Source organism: Diabrotica virgifera, chromosome 6 (genome assembly GCF_917563875.1).
Source record: "Diabrotica virgifera virgifera chromosome 6, PGI_DIABVI_V3a".
Classification (NCBI taxonomy): domain Eukaryota; kingdom Metazoa; phylum Arthropoda; class Insecta; order Coleoptera; family Chrysomelidae; genus Diabrotica; species Diabrotica virgifera.
Genome location: NC_065448.1, coordinates 229,306,218 through 229,321,129, shown reverse-complemented (window position 1 = coordinate 229,321,129; position 14,912 = coordinate 229,306,218). Strand labels below are relative to the sequence as shown.

The following is a 14,912-nucleotide window of genomic DNA, read 5'->3' as shown; positions in this document are numbered from 1 at the left end:
TTTGTAATCAATTAGCGCGCCGCAACGGCAAAAAAATCGGATAAACACGCATATTTAACAATTAAAAAACAACGGTATAAATTAAAATTAGACTCGGTCACTCTTCAGAATCTCGAAGCTGAATGTTCAGTCTTCAATCTAGGTATCTGGAAACCTCAAAAATACTACTTTAAATATGAGTTATTAAGCCTGGAAAATGCGTATTTTCGCATTTTTCAGATTTTAAACCACCTATAACTCCAAAACTATTAATTTTTGAGAAAAATTACAAGATACCTTTCTTATTTAGATTGACCCAAAAAATCTAAAAATGTATGTTTCAGAGCAGAAAAACATGATCTTTTGTATTTGTTTAAAAAAATTGATTAAACAATTTCTGCCCAAAAACTCCGCCAGGCACCCTTCAGATTTGTTTAAAGGGGACATTTTTGAATAGGAATCCACAAAGAAACTGAATCAGAAATTTTTTTCAGACGGGAGCGGTCTCACCACATGGACTATATCTATTTTTATTTGCCCTTTTTTACTTTATCGTACTACATACGTAGTAGTATATAGTGAGTATATAATGAGTATATAGTGAGTATAATAGATAAAGTTATAGGATCGTGCAAAAATTCTTTTTTCAGATTTCACTTTTTTTCGACGTTTTGAGTCCCCCTGAGTCTAAAAATCAAATACAAAAACATGTCGGAAGAATGGTACGTACGTATGTACATACGTGCGAATGTCGCCACTGCCCAGCAAAAACTACTGGACCGATTTCGATGAAATTTGGTATGAGTAAGTTTAAGAGAATTTTGTCGAGAAACTAAGCTTTAAAGAAAACCTCTCAAAGGGGGGCCGAAATAGGGGGGTTATTAAGGGCCCATTTTTGCCAATTTTGACCGAAACGAATGAAATTTAACTCAAAGTTAGCTTATCGATAGGTAAATAGAAATACGGAAATTGACATTGCCAAATCCAAAATGGCGGCCAGCATGGCCGACCGCCCACCCGACACATTTCGCTACCTATCTAAAAAATTGTTTAAGATAAATTTAATTTAAAAAAATCATTTATATAGCCTAGAGATGGGGCTATAAGAAGAATATTATTGTTTTTCAGAAAAAGTTATGGGTTGCCTATATTTAAGGGGTCAAAATTTGACATAATCTTGAACTAGATTTGCTCAAAAATGGCTACAAGGAATTTGTTTATTTTTTGATATATTTTTGACATTCTATCGGTAAATTGAATAACGTGGGGCAAATTTCTTAACTCCCCATAGGAGGGAAATTATGAATTTTTAATAAAAAAAGATTAGAGTGCCCTTAACTTCCTCTGTAATAGAAACTAAAATTTGAAATTTGGCAGACATATAAAGTACTTTATTATCTATTTTCACAATAAATTCTACCCGTAATATAGCTTCCCGTTTAACCGGAAATGCAAAAAATATCTTAATTTTTTAAATACACCCTGTATATTTTTACATATTTTGAAATAATGCAAAATTACCTTTCCAATGGCATAAAACTCGTTGCTGTGACTCAAAATTTTTAAAAGTTACAGAAAATAGAAATTTTGCTAGAATCTTGTGTGTGTCCCTCTTATCTCTCACGCGATCATAGCAGAGCATTATTATAGGGCAGTCAATGAGGGTATTTCGCTCCAAATTCTATCTTACTACATCGATGTACGTGATATTTTTACAGCAAGTAGGGAATAGCTCAAGAAACAAAATCTACCCAATATACTATGGATCTTTTATCTTGGGGCGATCCCCACCCCTTCAAGGGGGTGGAAAATATGTTGGTCAAAATAAGCATGGAAGTGGCTATAGAACCTATTTTTAAGCAATAACTGGTCTATACTTTTTTTTGAGAATTCAATACTTGTTGAGTTATGCGTAGTTGAAAATTGGCCATTTTCATTTAAAAATGACACGTTTTCGGACGGTTTTTTGTGAATACCTTAAAAACTATGCATCAAACTAAAAACACTATACAATTTTTTTTAGATTATAAATAACAAAGAGATTCGTTCCTTCGTAAATTTTCTATTTATAATACAAAAAGATATATGGTAGGTAAAAAGAGTTGGATTTTTGGTGCATGTTCAAAGTGCTCATGCTTTTGTAGTGTTTGAAGAGGCCTTTAAAAAAAGCACCGTTAAATGTCGTTTACATTCAAACTAAGCGAGATATGGTGCAAAAAATATATGACTAATGTACTTTAAGGAAAAATGAGAAGTACATACATTTAACCCCTCATCCACCAGAATTGAAATGCATTGTTTTTCTTGTGCAATACCTTTTAATATAGTGGTATTTCTACTTTCAAAAAGTTGGACGGTTTTAAAATGAAAGGTTTTTGAAAAAGATAAGATTAAATTATAGAGCGCAATTTTAAATTTTGTTAAAATTCTTCCTTTTGCTTCATGCAGTTCGAAGATAAAAATGGTCTACCCCCGAGCAGTGGTGGGAACCGCTCCCATGATAAAAGCGCCATAGTACATTATATAGGATAGACTTTGAATTAGGAGATTGGGCTACTACCAAAATTTCATTAAAATCCATGCAGTAGGATAGAATTCGGTTGTAGTATCTTCTTCTTAATCTCGCGCATTGACTGGCGTAATAGAAATATACTTAAATGCAAATATTGTAAACTATTAATTTCTCAGAAAAATGAACTAATTTGAAATGAAAGTATGACTAATATTCTATTGATTTATGCAATAATCTATAGTGTGTTCCCGAAATATGGCATCGAACATTTTCTCAAATGCAGGAATTAATGATGCGTAAGAACCATAAAATGTTTTCAAGTATACAAGGTGTTTCTAAAATATCAAAATAACGAGTAACTTTGTAATTTTTATATAATGCCAGTATCTAGTACGATAACTGTAATGTATTAGCCATGTAATTATAAACCCCACTCACGACGCTCATGTATTGCTAATTACCGTATTATATTTTAGTTAGTTTACAAGTAAAAGAATTAACCAGTTGTATTTGATATGCAGTCAAATAAAGATTTGTTTTGGGTTCATCCAAGTATTTTTTTGCCGAACATTTCAATAACGATAATAGATCGGTACGATAAAGTTCTCGGGCGGCCTTTCCGTCCAGCGTTTTTATATTATTACCAAACGGTGTACGAAAGTGCCTAATAAAGAATAAATAATAGTGTGTTCAGCGAGGAATCAGATAGAGCGACACCATCACCCCCCAACTATTTACTGCAGCTCTGGAATATGCATTTAAAAACTGGATTGGTTAAAAGGGGAATAAATATTGATGTGAATATCTGAGCCACTTGCGCTTTGCAGATTATATTTTATTGTCAATATAGCCGAGAGCTTAAATGAAGCTCACAAAATGATGCAAGAATTAAAACAAGCAATATAGGGGAGGGCATTTAGATTTCACTTCGGAAAAAATCAAACAAGATAAAACTTTTTAAAACCTTTTTATATACTTGGCTTGGTTGGTGTCACGGACTCCGCTAATTTTGTAATCCATTTTAAAAATAGTTCTAGGCTACCTAGATACCTGAAATTTTCAGGATAGCTTAGAACTAGCTAACAATGCAATATTTAACTGCTATTATACAGGGTGATTAATTATTAGTGGGGTGAAGCTCCGTAGATCCGTTATAGTAATAGATAGCGATAAAACTTAATAACAAAAATTCTAGAGAACTTTGAGCTTCACATTACAAAGCTAGTTAGAATGTTACAGGGTGTTCGATAACATAGTGGCAGACCAAACTTATGTTTTTTTAAATAGAACACCCTATATTTTATTTTATATTCGAAATATTCGTAACTTTTCGATTACAAAAATATAAAGATTTGGTATGTTATAAGGGGTATTTACAAAGTTATAACCAATTTTATATGAAAATCGTAACAAGTTTAACTACCTGTATAAATAAAAGCAAGCACAAGGTCAGTGATTTATTGACGTCACATTTTTTTATTTATTGTCAGAATTTTCGTAAATATTTGTTTTGCTAATTTTGTTTATATTTAATACAGGGTGAGTTAAAACGCAAGTACATTATTTTCTCAATAATTTTAAATAGAACACCCTGTATTTTATATCATTATCAAAAAGTACCATTACCATACTATAATTTTTGTATAACATTCCCTATGTGTAAATTTATTAGTTTTCGAGATATTTTCATTTTTCAGAGCAAAATTATTAATAATTACGGGTCTAAATCTTTCCAAATTTTAAGCAAGCCATAACTGAATAATTGTCTAAAACTTACAATTTACGATTATTGATTATCAATCTGTAATCAAAGTTGGCTACAATTTTTGTTATTAACTTTTATTACCTTCTATTACTTATAACGGATTTACAAAGCTTTACTGACCAATCACGCTGTATGGATAAATCTTTTTTTTTTAATTTCAAACTATTTTAAAAATGTGACTAATGCAATGATATTTTAAAGTACGTTAATAAATCGATATCTACAAATTGATGGTGCCTAAGTGGCATTAGACTGCAGATCGAGAGGTCCCCAGTTGGAAACCTGCTGTTGCGTATTTTTTTAATTGTTTTAATAAATAATTAAAACTTTATATACTTAAAATTATATATACTATTTTAAACAACAGTGGTATTTGGTATTTTAAAAAATACTATTTTATACTAGTGTAATTTTTGGAATCATAATTATAAATAACAGTTAATACACCTACTAAAAATTCATATTTTATATGTTAATCATTCTTTTCAAATATGTTGTGTCCTACATAAATATGTACATGTACAATAACAAAACCGTGATATTATAAAAAGTGCTTTTTCTACTCTATGTCATATTATGTACTTATAAGTTTTTAGTTTGTGAAAACTGTCATTATAGATAGCAGTGCGTGAAGGATTTAAAGTTTTAGGATATGCAGAGCTTTTTACTACATAATAATAACTTTTTTATTTATGATTCAATTGCAACAATTTTTTGAATATTGAAGAGATAATTTTAAATAATTTGTTCTTTCTTTCTAATACCTACATTTTAATTTTTAATATTATTGTGAAAATTATTTGTTTATCTTTTTTTTTAAGAATGAAATTCCATGTTTGTTTGATTGGATTCTACTTGTTTTTCATTTAAATATCCGCCATTTTGGATCCGCCATTTTGAGATTTAAATTTTTAATCTTTAATTCAGATTCAACAACCTGTTAAAAATAAAGACAATAAATGTTTTAGAAAAATGTTCTTTTTTATGTTCTTTTTAGAAAATCCGCATTTTGGATCCGCCATTTTATAGTTTATAATGTTAACATTTAAGTTAGGTTTATCAAAGCTCTCAAAAATAAATATATGTAGAAATAAATACATTTTGTAAAGAAATTATGATTTTACAACTATTTTTTAAGTTATCCGCCATTTTGGATCTGCCATTTTATAATTTAAATTATCAAAATTTGATTCAGGTTCAGCAACCTCTAAAAAATATCCGCATATATGTAAACAAACACGTTTTATAAAAAAAAATCAGATTTTACAACTGCTTTTTAAGGATTTTTAGGAAAAAACCCGCCATTTTGAATCCGCCATTTTGAATTTGCAAATTGTAATGTCAGATTCGGGTTCAGCATAATCAAAACTTAAATAAAAACTTTTTTATCAAAACAAAATGTTGAATTCACCGATATTCTTAACATTATTTTTATACAAAACAATTGTTATTGTTTAAACAATAGTTAATAAACAATTAGCTGCGAAATTTGTGAGTAGAACTTTTTACTTTAACATATTTATAAACTAACAAAAAAAGTTTTAGAAAAATATAACCTTGTTTGATTTTTTCCGAAACATTGTATCTTTTCGTTCTAATTGCACTCCCCTAATAGAACAATGTAGGTCTGAACAAAAATTTTCAAAAAGCAAAATACATGACCAATTTAGTTCCAAATGATGTTATGATTAGGTGGGCATGAAGTACATCAGGATTTTAGCTACTCTATTTCGGGCATGAAATCAGAATAGGAAAAGACAATCAAACTTGTGAGATCCAGCGTCGCGTTGTATAGGCTTGGGATGGGCCGATTTGCTTGAAGAAAACCAGTGCATGCTGCCGGTAATAACATATACTTCCGATACCATAACTTTGACTAAATATTCTGCAAATAAATTAAGAATATCCCAAACAAAAATGGAAAGAGCAATGTTGGGAATATCAGGAATGGATATGGTACCAAATAGGTGGAATGGGACGTTTCATCACCGCCGGTTCATCGCCGCCGTTTCGATGCCGCCGGTTCATCGCCAGTCCATTTCATCGCCGGCCGTTTCATCGCCGGCCGTTTCATCGCCGTCAGTTGATCTTGTATTACGGAAGATGACACGACACGACGTTAAATTCAGTTCAAAACTTATGACAAATAAATAGATAAAAAATATTATTATATTAATTTACTGTTCTATTTCTACTTCCCCTAAATTTGATACTAAACAGTATTAAATTTGTAGTGTTAAATTATATTTTATATTATAAAATCTTAAAAGTCTATTAAAAGATTAAGTATGTCAACGGGGATGGTCATATCTCGCATTTCCTAGAATTCCTAATTAATACTAAAAATAAATATGTAATAAATGTAACTGTCGAAAATTTGTCGAAAATTCGGAAATATATCAGTTAGCGATTAACTGACTGGCGATGAACCGGCGGCATCGAAACGGCCGGCGATGAATCGGCCGGCGATGAACTGGCGGCATCGAAACGGCGGCGATGAACTGGCGGCGATGAAACGTCCTAGACCCCCAAATAGAATAGTGAGAGAGGACCAAAATGACAGATGTTATAGATAAAATTGAACAAGTTAAATGGAGATGGAATACACATGTAGCACGTTTAAATAATAATAAGTGGGCCAAAATACTTATAGAGTGGAAACCTAGAGAGGATAAAAGACACCGAGGTAGACCACCAAAAAGATGGATGGATGACTTAAGAATAACAGTGGTAGCCCAGTCGGGATAACATTTGACCTTGCATTACTAGCTACCCAAATTTTATTTTTCTAAGCTTTAGGGGGGCTCAATGATAGTATAAATTTAAAATCTTGACTGAATTTGACCGTTGGATTAGCCGCCATCTTGATTTTAAATGAGAACAATTTTTGCTCAATATCTCCGCCATTTTCAACTTTTCGACAAAAAGGAGCAAAACTGGAATAGTTGAAAATACGATTTTCTATAATTTCGTTAATTATAATTTTTTTCGTGCGGTCGATATTTTCCGAGTTATGGGGGAAAAATAGTGACAGTTAGAGAATAATTATTGATTTATTGAATTATCTCGTTTATTATTAGTTTTACAACAAATTTGAACCCATACAAAAATCATGAGAATTAAATTTTGCCCAACTTTGGTCTCTTTAATTTTTCTGATAAAATCAATATCTAAGGTAGTACGTATGCGGTAAAGGTGCGAGTGTAAGACCTGTTTGATTTTGTAGCAATGGTTGTTGTTTAATATATCCGCCATTATAAACTTTTCGACAAAAAGTGTAAGAACTGAAATTGTTGCAATTACGATTTACTACAACTTTTCGAGATACACAGTGGCGTGCCTACGAGGGGAAGAGGGTAATGGGGAAATTCCCCGAACATGGTCCAAAATTAAAAATAAAAAAATATTGAAATAATCAAATAAGTTAGCTGACATGAAACTTAATTATCGACAGACAAATTCAACCAATAAAATCCGCTAGTTAGTAAAATTAAGTGAATATAATGCATATAAGTTATTATTTATATCTTTTATGTACTTAGTTTGGTTGGTGTTTCATTGGAAGTTTCAAAAATTGTACATATAAAATATAATTCTCTTAATTTTTGTTTACGTACAATTGTCGTAAAGTTAATAATAAATGAGACAATTCCCCCTTCCACTATTTTCCCCTTAACTTGAAGAATGTCAATCGCATAAAAAAATTGTGGCAAAGAAATCGTAGGAAATTGCGTTTCCAACCATTTTAGTTCCTACCGTTTTTGTCGAAAAGTTGAAAATGGCGAAGATATTAAGCAACAACAGTTCTCCTTTAAAATCAAGATGGCGGCTAATGCAACAGCGGAATTCAGTCTAGATTTTAAATTTACACAACTATTGATCTCCCCCAAAGGATAGAATTATAAAATTTGGGGCAGCTCGGAAACAAGATTCAATTTAGTAATTATTATATTTCCCTCACCACTTTTTATTATTTTCCCACTTAACTCGGTAAATAACAACCGCATGAAAAAATTTGTTAAAAAAAATTATAGAAAATCATGTTTGGAACAATTTTAGTTGAAAATGGCGTAGATATTGAACAAAAACAATTGCTACAAAATCAATCAGGTCTTACGCTCGCGCCTTTACCGCATACGTACTACCTTAAATAATAACTTTAGCAAAAAAATAACATAAATCAAAATTATGTAGAATTTAATTCTTTCTGTTTTTGTATAGGACCATTTTTGTCGTAAAACTAATAATAAACGAGATAATTCAATAATTATGCAATAACTGTCACTATTTTCCGCCATAACTCAATTACACAAAAATTTGTGTAAGTAGAAATGATAGAAAATCACATTTTCAACAATTTTGGTTGTTATACTTTTTGTCGAAAAGTTGAAAATGGCGGAGCTATTGAGCAAAAACGGTTCTCGTTTAAAATCAAGATGGCGGCTAACGCAACAGCGGAATTCAGTCGAGATTTTAAATTTACACTACTATTGACCCCACCTAAAAACTAGAAAAATAAAATTTGGGGCAGCTTCTAATGCAAGGTTAGGCCTGTTATTCGTCTAACCCGACTGGACTATGGGAAACGAATACAGAAGGAACAAGATGAAGAACAATGAAAGAATATGGAGGAGACCTACATGCAACAGTAGATACGAGAGGTTGATAAATTATAATGATAATGATGATGATGATGATGATGAATAATTTGTTGCTCACCTGGATCCATCTCTCGCTGAGATTCTTTTTCACATATAGCTTTACATTTGGTTGAAGAGTCTATGTCTTCCCAAAATAAGTCTGTTCCATTACTCCTTACAGCTACAATAAAACCTAGTCTTGTTTTAGGATCAATTGCGTTGTTTGGCAGGTTTTCTCCAAAATTCCTAAAGCTTAGTCTAGTTTGGTCGTACCAATAAAATCCACCATTTATCCATGTCCTTATTGCACTTGTATAATAGCAGCTGCTGTTATCTATAAAAAACAAGAATATTTTATTATAGATTTTTAAAATATTATACATACAGGGTGCTTAACAAAACAGGTAACACCGTCTCTAGGATAGTAGTCTGGGCTGATTATCGGAGAATAGGCCCTTTTTGGGAAAAGTTATTTACCAGCAATTTTATTGATGGGATTGAATCTTATTATTGTATGTATTAATAATATAGGTATGCAAAATCCGCAGAAAGTATGCTACTTGTTTTATAAACAAAATGGCGCCCGAAAATCGCGTTTCTTTCAATTTTGGCTCTATAACTCCAAAGATTTTAGCTTTACACCAAAACTACTCAAATAAAAATTCACCGCAATTAAATTTTGCATAGAGACGTGTTTTTCTCGATTCACTTCGATAAAAACTTTCCCCGGAAAAAACGGGTTTTTCCAACAAAATCTATAATTTTCAACTAAAATTTTAGATAAGTAATTGTTAATCAATAATTAATTAACTTGGTAATGTAAAAGCCCTTTTCATATAGATTATAATTCCAGAAGCCGATAGAAATTGAATGAACAGTTTAGCAACAATTGAATTGTTAACTAAAAATTTACGGGCGCTATAATAACGACAATAATTATGATACATAAGAATCGCTATGATTTTTTTATAAAAGGATACTATACCTATCTAATTTAGTTTACAGAATTGAAATTGGACTATCTAAGCGGCCTCAGGAATATTTTAAAATTATAAACAATTTTTTGGCTTATAAACAAATAGAATATCTCGAGAAATATTAAACTAAATTAAATCGTGAAAACGGTATTCGAAAAACAGCAGCAGGACGCTTCTTTTAAAGAAAAAATATTTAATTATGACGAGTGGTTCTTGAGATACGACCGGACAAAGTTGACCGGAATTTACGGCAAAGATATTTACAATAAGATCATAATTTTTAAACCATCACCTTTTCATTTTTATCCTCTTTCTCCACACCAGTTTTTATATCTTTAAAATACTCATAACATATATTATTATAATAAAAACTATCGATAATACGTGTGAAAATTGCCAAAAATAGCAAAATTCCAATAATCAAAAATTAGGTTGGAGAAAATGTAACCCTCAAAGTCCTTTTTTTTTGGAAAAATGGCTTTGGCAGAGCCAATTAGCCAGACTTGTTTGTGATTGATTGCAGATTCATAGTCATAAATTTCTTATAACATAAATACATTCTACAATATTATTTTTATAGATACATTGGTACATTGTGTAGCTTTTTTTATTTTGTTTCTTTTTTAATTATTTTAGTGTGTTTTTTAATATATATTTTAATTTGTGCGAAACACTTTTTTTACTTCTTTTTTTTCTATTCTTTTTTATTTTTGTTTCTATTTTTTTTTCTTTTTTTTATTTATTATTTTTTTTGTGATTATTTTATTATGCTCCTTTTATATAAATATTTTTTAATTTTTTCAAACCACATTAACAAATTATGGCTATTTATTACATATTACGTTTACAACTTGTATTTACATAATTTAACATGTTTATAAATGAGATGAAGAGTTTCCATATCATTTGTAAATATTAAAGTATTAAGGTTTATTGGGAAAAAATATTTTAAACCTTTTAATTCCCTATAAAGGTCGTTTATGTTATTTATGTTTAAATGGCATTCTAATATGACATGTGTTAGATCTCCGATTTTGCCACAAGTACAAATTGGGAGTATCTGACAATCCGATTCTATGCATGTAAGATGGCGTAAGAGCATGATTGGCTCTCATCCTATTAATGGTCTTTATAATATGTCTGTTATATTCTGTGTAAAACCATCTTCTTGAGAATATCCTAGGGTTACAATGAGCAAAATTTGAGCCAGTATTACATTCTCTGTAATGCAATTGCCAATTATTTTTAAGTTTTTGTCTGCTAAAAGTATCAATATCTGAAGCTGGAATTAAATTTTGGTTTATTTTTTCTCCGAACACATAAGCTGATTTAGCAAAATTGTCCACTATTTCATTGCCTTTTATTCCCGAATGACCCTTAATCCAAGCAATTGTTACATTTACTCCTAATTGTATAACTTCAAACAGAGTTTTAAGAATATTCAATTCAATGTGGTTTATGTGTTTGACTGTTTGAATGTTACTCAATCTGTCCACCACGCTTTTACTGTCAGTAAATATAACATAATTGCTAGTTGGATTCAGTAGTACATACTGAACAGCAAACATTACTGCTATCATTTCTGCTGTGTATATTGAGCATTCAATAGGTAGGCTACATTGATGATGGTAATTTTTATTTTCGTGGAATACTGCACAGCCCGTTCCATTTGCGTCTTTTGACCCATCGGTAAATATGTACTGAAAACTTAACCATTTTCCTCTAATAAGTATATCGAACATATTTGGCGGTAAATGTGAGTTTAAATAACATGTTTTAACCTTGTTAGAAAATAATGTTTTTGCCATTGCACTGTAGTAAGGCGGAATTTGGCTTTTATAGATAACTTCACTGTACTTTACCATACTTAGATAACTTTCTACCAAAGGTAGATTTTTTAGTTCTCCAGTACATATGACTGAGGTCTAAAACTGATAGCTCATGTAGATCTTGAAGGTATTTACATTTTTTGGACAGAATTCGAGTTGTAAATTTATCACTGAGAAATTGGCGGCGTAAATGCAATGGAGGTTCCACTGCTTCATTTTCCATTATTTGGACTGGAGTGGATTTTAAATAGCCTAGTTAAATAAATAGGCATTTATTTTTTTGAATTTCAAGTTTATTTAGAAGTGTGTTGGTCGCTGATCCAAACAAATGACAGCTATAGTCGAAAATGGGTCTGATCATGTTACGGTAAAACATCAAAGCAATATTTGGGTCTGCTCCCCAATTTGTTTTACAGAAAGCTCTTAAAATATTTATTGAGTTTCCTGATTTTTTAACAATATGATGAATGTGGTCTTTCCATAACAATTTCCTGTCTAGATAGGTACCAAGATACTTAACAAAGCTTTTAATTGGAAAATTAATTTTTCCAACGTTAAGATTGCCTTGTGGAACTCTACGCTTTTTTGTAAAGTAACACGCCTCAATTTTTGTGTCAGAAATTGATAATCCTACTTCTTCATAGCACTGATTTACGATTTCTAATGCGACTTTTAAATTATCCTCACATCTACTTAACAATTCTCCTTCTGTATATAAAACAACATCATCAGCATATTGAAGAATTTTTGTATTGTTGGGTATACTAACTTCAATATCTATGTTGTACAGGATGTATAAAATCGGGCTTAAAATACTCCCTTGTGGCAATCCAATATTAGTTAGTCGAGGATATGAAAATTCATCATTATTAATTTTTAAATAAGTTAATCTGTTGGAATAAAAAGATTTTAAAAAGAGAGCAAATGAATTAGGGATTCCAATATACAACAATTTTTTGTAAAGAATGTCTAAATTAACATTATCAAAAGCAGCGGAAATGTCAAGGAACGCAGCTGCTGTAGACTTATTTCTTGTAAAGTTAAGATAAATTGACGTAACTAGAGCTGCAGTTGCATCTTGAGTAGACCTAGACTTGCGAAAACCATATTGGGATCTTGGAAGTATACCATCGTGTTCTAACCAATGTTCAAATCTATTTTTAATTATTCTTTCGAATGTTTTTAAAAGACATGATGACAAGGAGATAGGTCGGTAAGAATTTGGATCACGGTCTGGTTTGCCTCAAAGTTCAAAATTGGTATACGTTAAAAGAATGCATTTTCTCTGCTTCCCATGGAGCAATTTCCTTCATTCTTTTTTTGTTCCCTAATAACTCTAGTAGAGCCATCGAACTAGCGCATTATTAAATGTCAAACTTTCTTTTGTTTTGTTATAATAGATTAATTTATATATAAGAACAAAAAACTACATATTTGTTCCAGCTGTAGGCTTTTTTTAGATAATCTTACTACAAGTGTACCTTCTAAAGTTAAAAACATAAATATTCTCATTTGAAATCTGTATAATTATTTAAACAATTTTTATTTAAACAACTTAGAATTTTGTGTTATAATAAATAAATCAATTTATTATAACAAAACAAAAGCAAGTTTGACATTTAATAATGCATTAATTCGATGGCTCTACTCGATTTACTTGGGAACAAAAAATGAATAAAGGAAATTGCTCCATGGGAAGCCGAGAAAATGCATTTTTATTAACGTATACTGATTTTGAACTTTGAGGGTTACATTTTCTCCAACCTAATTTTTGATTGGAATTTTGCTATTTTTGGCAATTTTCACACGTATTATCGATAGTTTTTATTATAATAATATATGTTATGAGTATACTAGGGATATGAAAATTGGTGCGGAGAAAGAGGACAAAAATAAAAAGGTGATGGCTTGAAAATTATGATCCTATTATTTATATCTTTGCCGTAAATTCCGGTCAACTTTGACCGGTTTTATCTCAGGAATTACTCATCATAATTAAACGTTTTTTTTTTCTTTTAAAAGAAGCGTCCTGTCGCTGTTTTTTGAATACCGTTTTTAAAATTTAATTTGGCTTATTATTTCCCGAGATATTCAATTTTTTTATAAGCCAGAAAATTCTTTATAATTTTAAAATATTCCTGAGGCCGCTTAAATAGTCCAATTTCAATTCTGTAAAGTACATTAGATAGGTAGGTATAGTATCTTTTTATGAAAAAATCATAGTTATTCTTATGCATCATAATTATTGTCGTTATTATAGCGACCGTAAAATTTTAATTAACAATTCAATTGTTGCTAAATTGTTCATTCAATTTCCATCGGCTTCTGGAATTATAATTTATATGAAAAGGGCTTTTACATTACCAAGTTATTTAGTTATTTAATTATTGATTAACAATTACTTATCTAAAAGTTTACTTGAAAATTAAAGATTTTTTTTGAAAAATCCGCTTTTCCGGGGAAATTTTTCGTCGAAGAAAATCGGAAAAAACACGTCTCTATGCAGAATTTAATTGCGGTGAATTTTTATTTGTGTGTTTTTGGTGTAAAGTTAAAATCTTTGGAGTTATAGAGCAAAAATTGATAAAAACACGATTTTCGGGCGCCATTTTGTTTATAAAAAAAGTAGCACACTATCTACGGACTTTGCGGGTTAGTTGTAGATGGTCACTTACCATATATTTTTTAATGTTAAATATTGGCGGCGTTAATAGTCAGATTTTATATAAAGATAATAATAAGAAAACAGAAAAACGTCATGTCTTTTTAAAGCAAATATATTTATCGTTGACGAAACTTCATCTTTTTTGTACAATTTTGTAAATAAAGGCAAAAGTTGGATATGTGAGAGAAAATCTCACGCGCGACCACTCGCGTAACAACCTACCTAGCGACCAATGCCGGGTTAAGGTGGTGCGTTAATTTTGGCGCTTAGTGTATACTCTTACTCTGTAAATATCTTCCTTTCAATACGGAACATGTATAATCTACAAGGAAAGAGAGTGAGAAGAAGAAGAATCTACAAATTACTTGACATGTCAGCGCAAAGTATGAGTAGATGAGCAACTATGTTCCGTATTGAGAAACACATATCTACAGAGTAAGAATATATGAACTACGTTCCGTATGATGATTTCGATGTAGATAAAAATAGAGATAGGAAAAAAAGGATAATAAAGAAGGGCGCCAAACGAGTTTTGAACAAAGAAA

General features: G+C 30.7%; 1 protein-coding gene across 1 annotated transcript in view; it reads right to left on the bottom strand.

Annotated features, from left to right (window-relative positions):
- Positions 1–14,912, bottom strand: part of LOC126886778 (uncharacterized) — a 58,002-nt gene that overhangs the window by 13,049 nt on the left and 30,041 nt on the right. Inside the window, exon 4 of the mRNA XM_050653810.1 lies at positions 8,976–9,230. Coding sequence (XP_050509767.1) covers positions 8,976–9,230 — 255 coding nt within the window. The remainder of the gene's footprint in view (positions 1–8,975; positions 9,231–14,912) is intronic.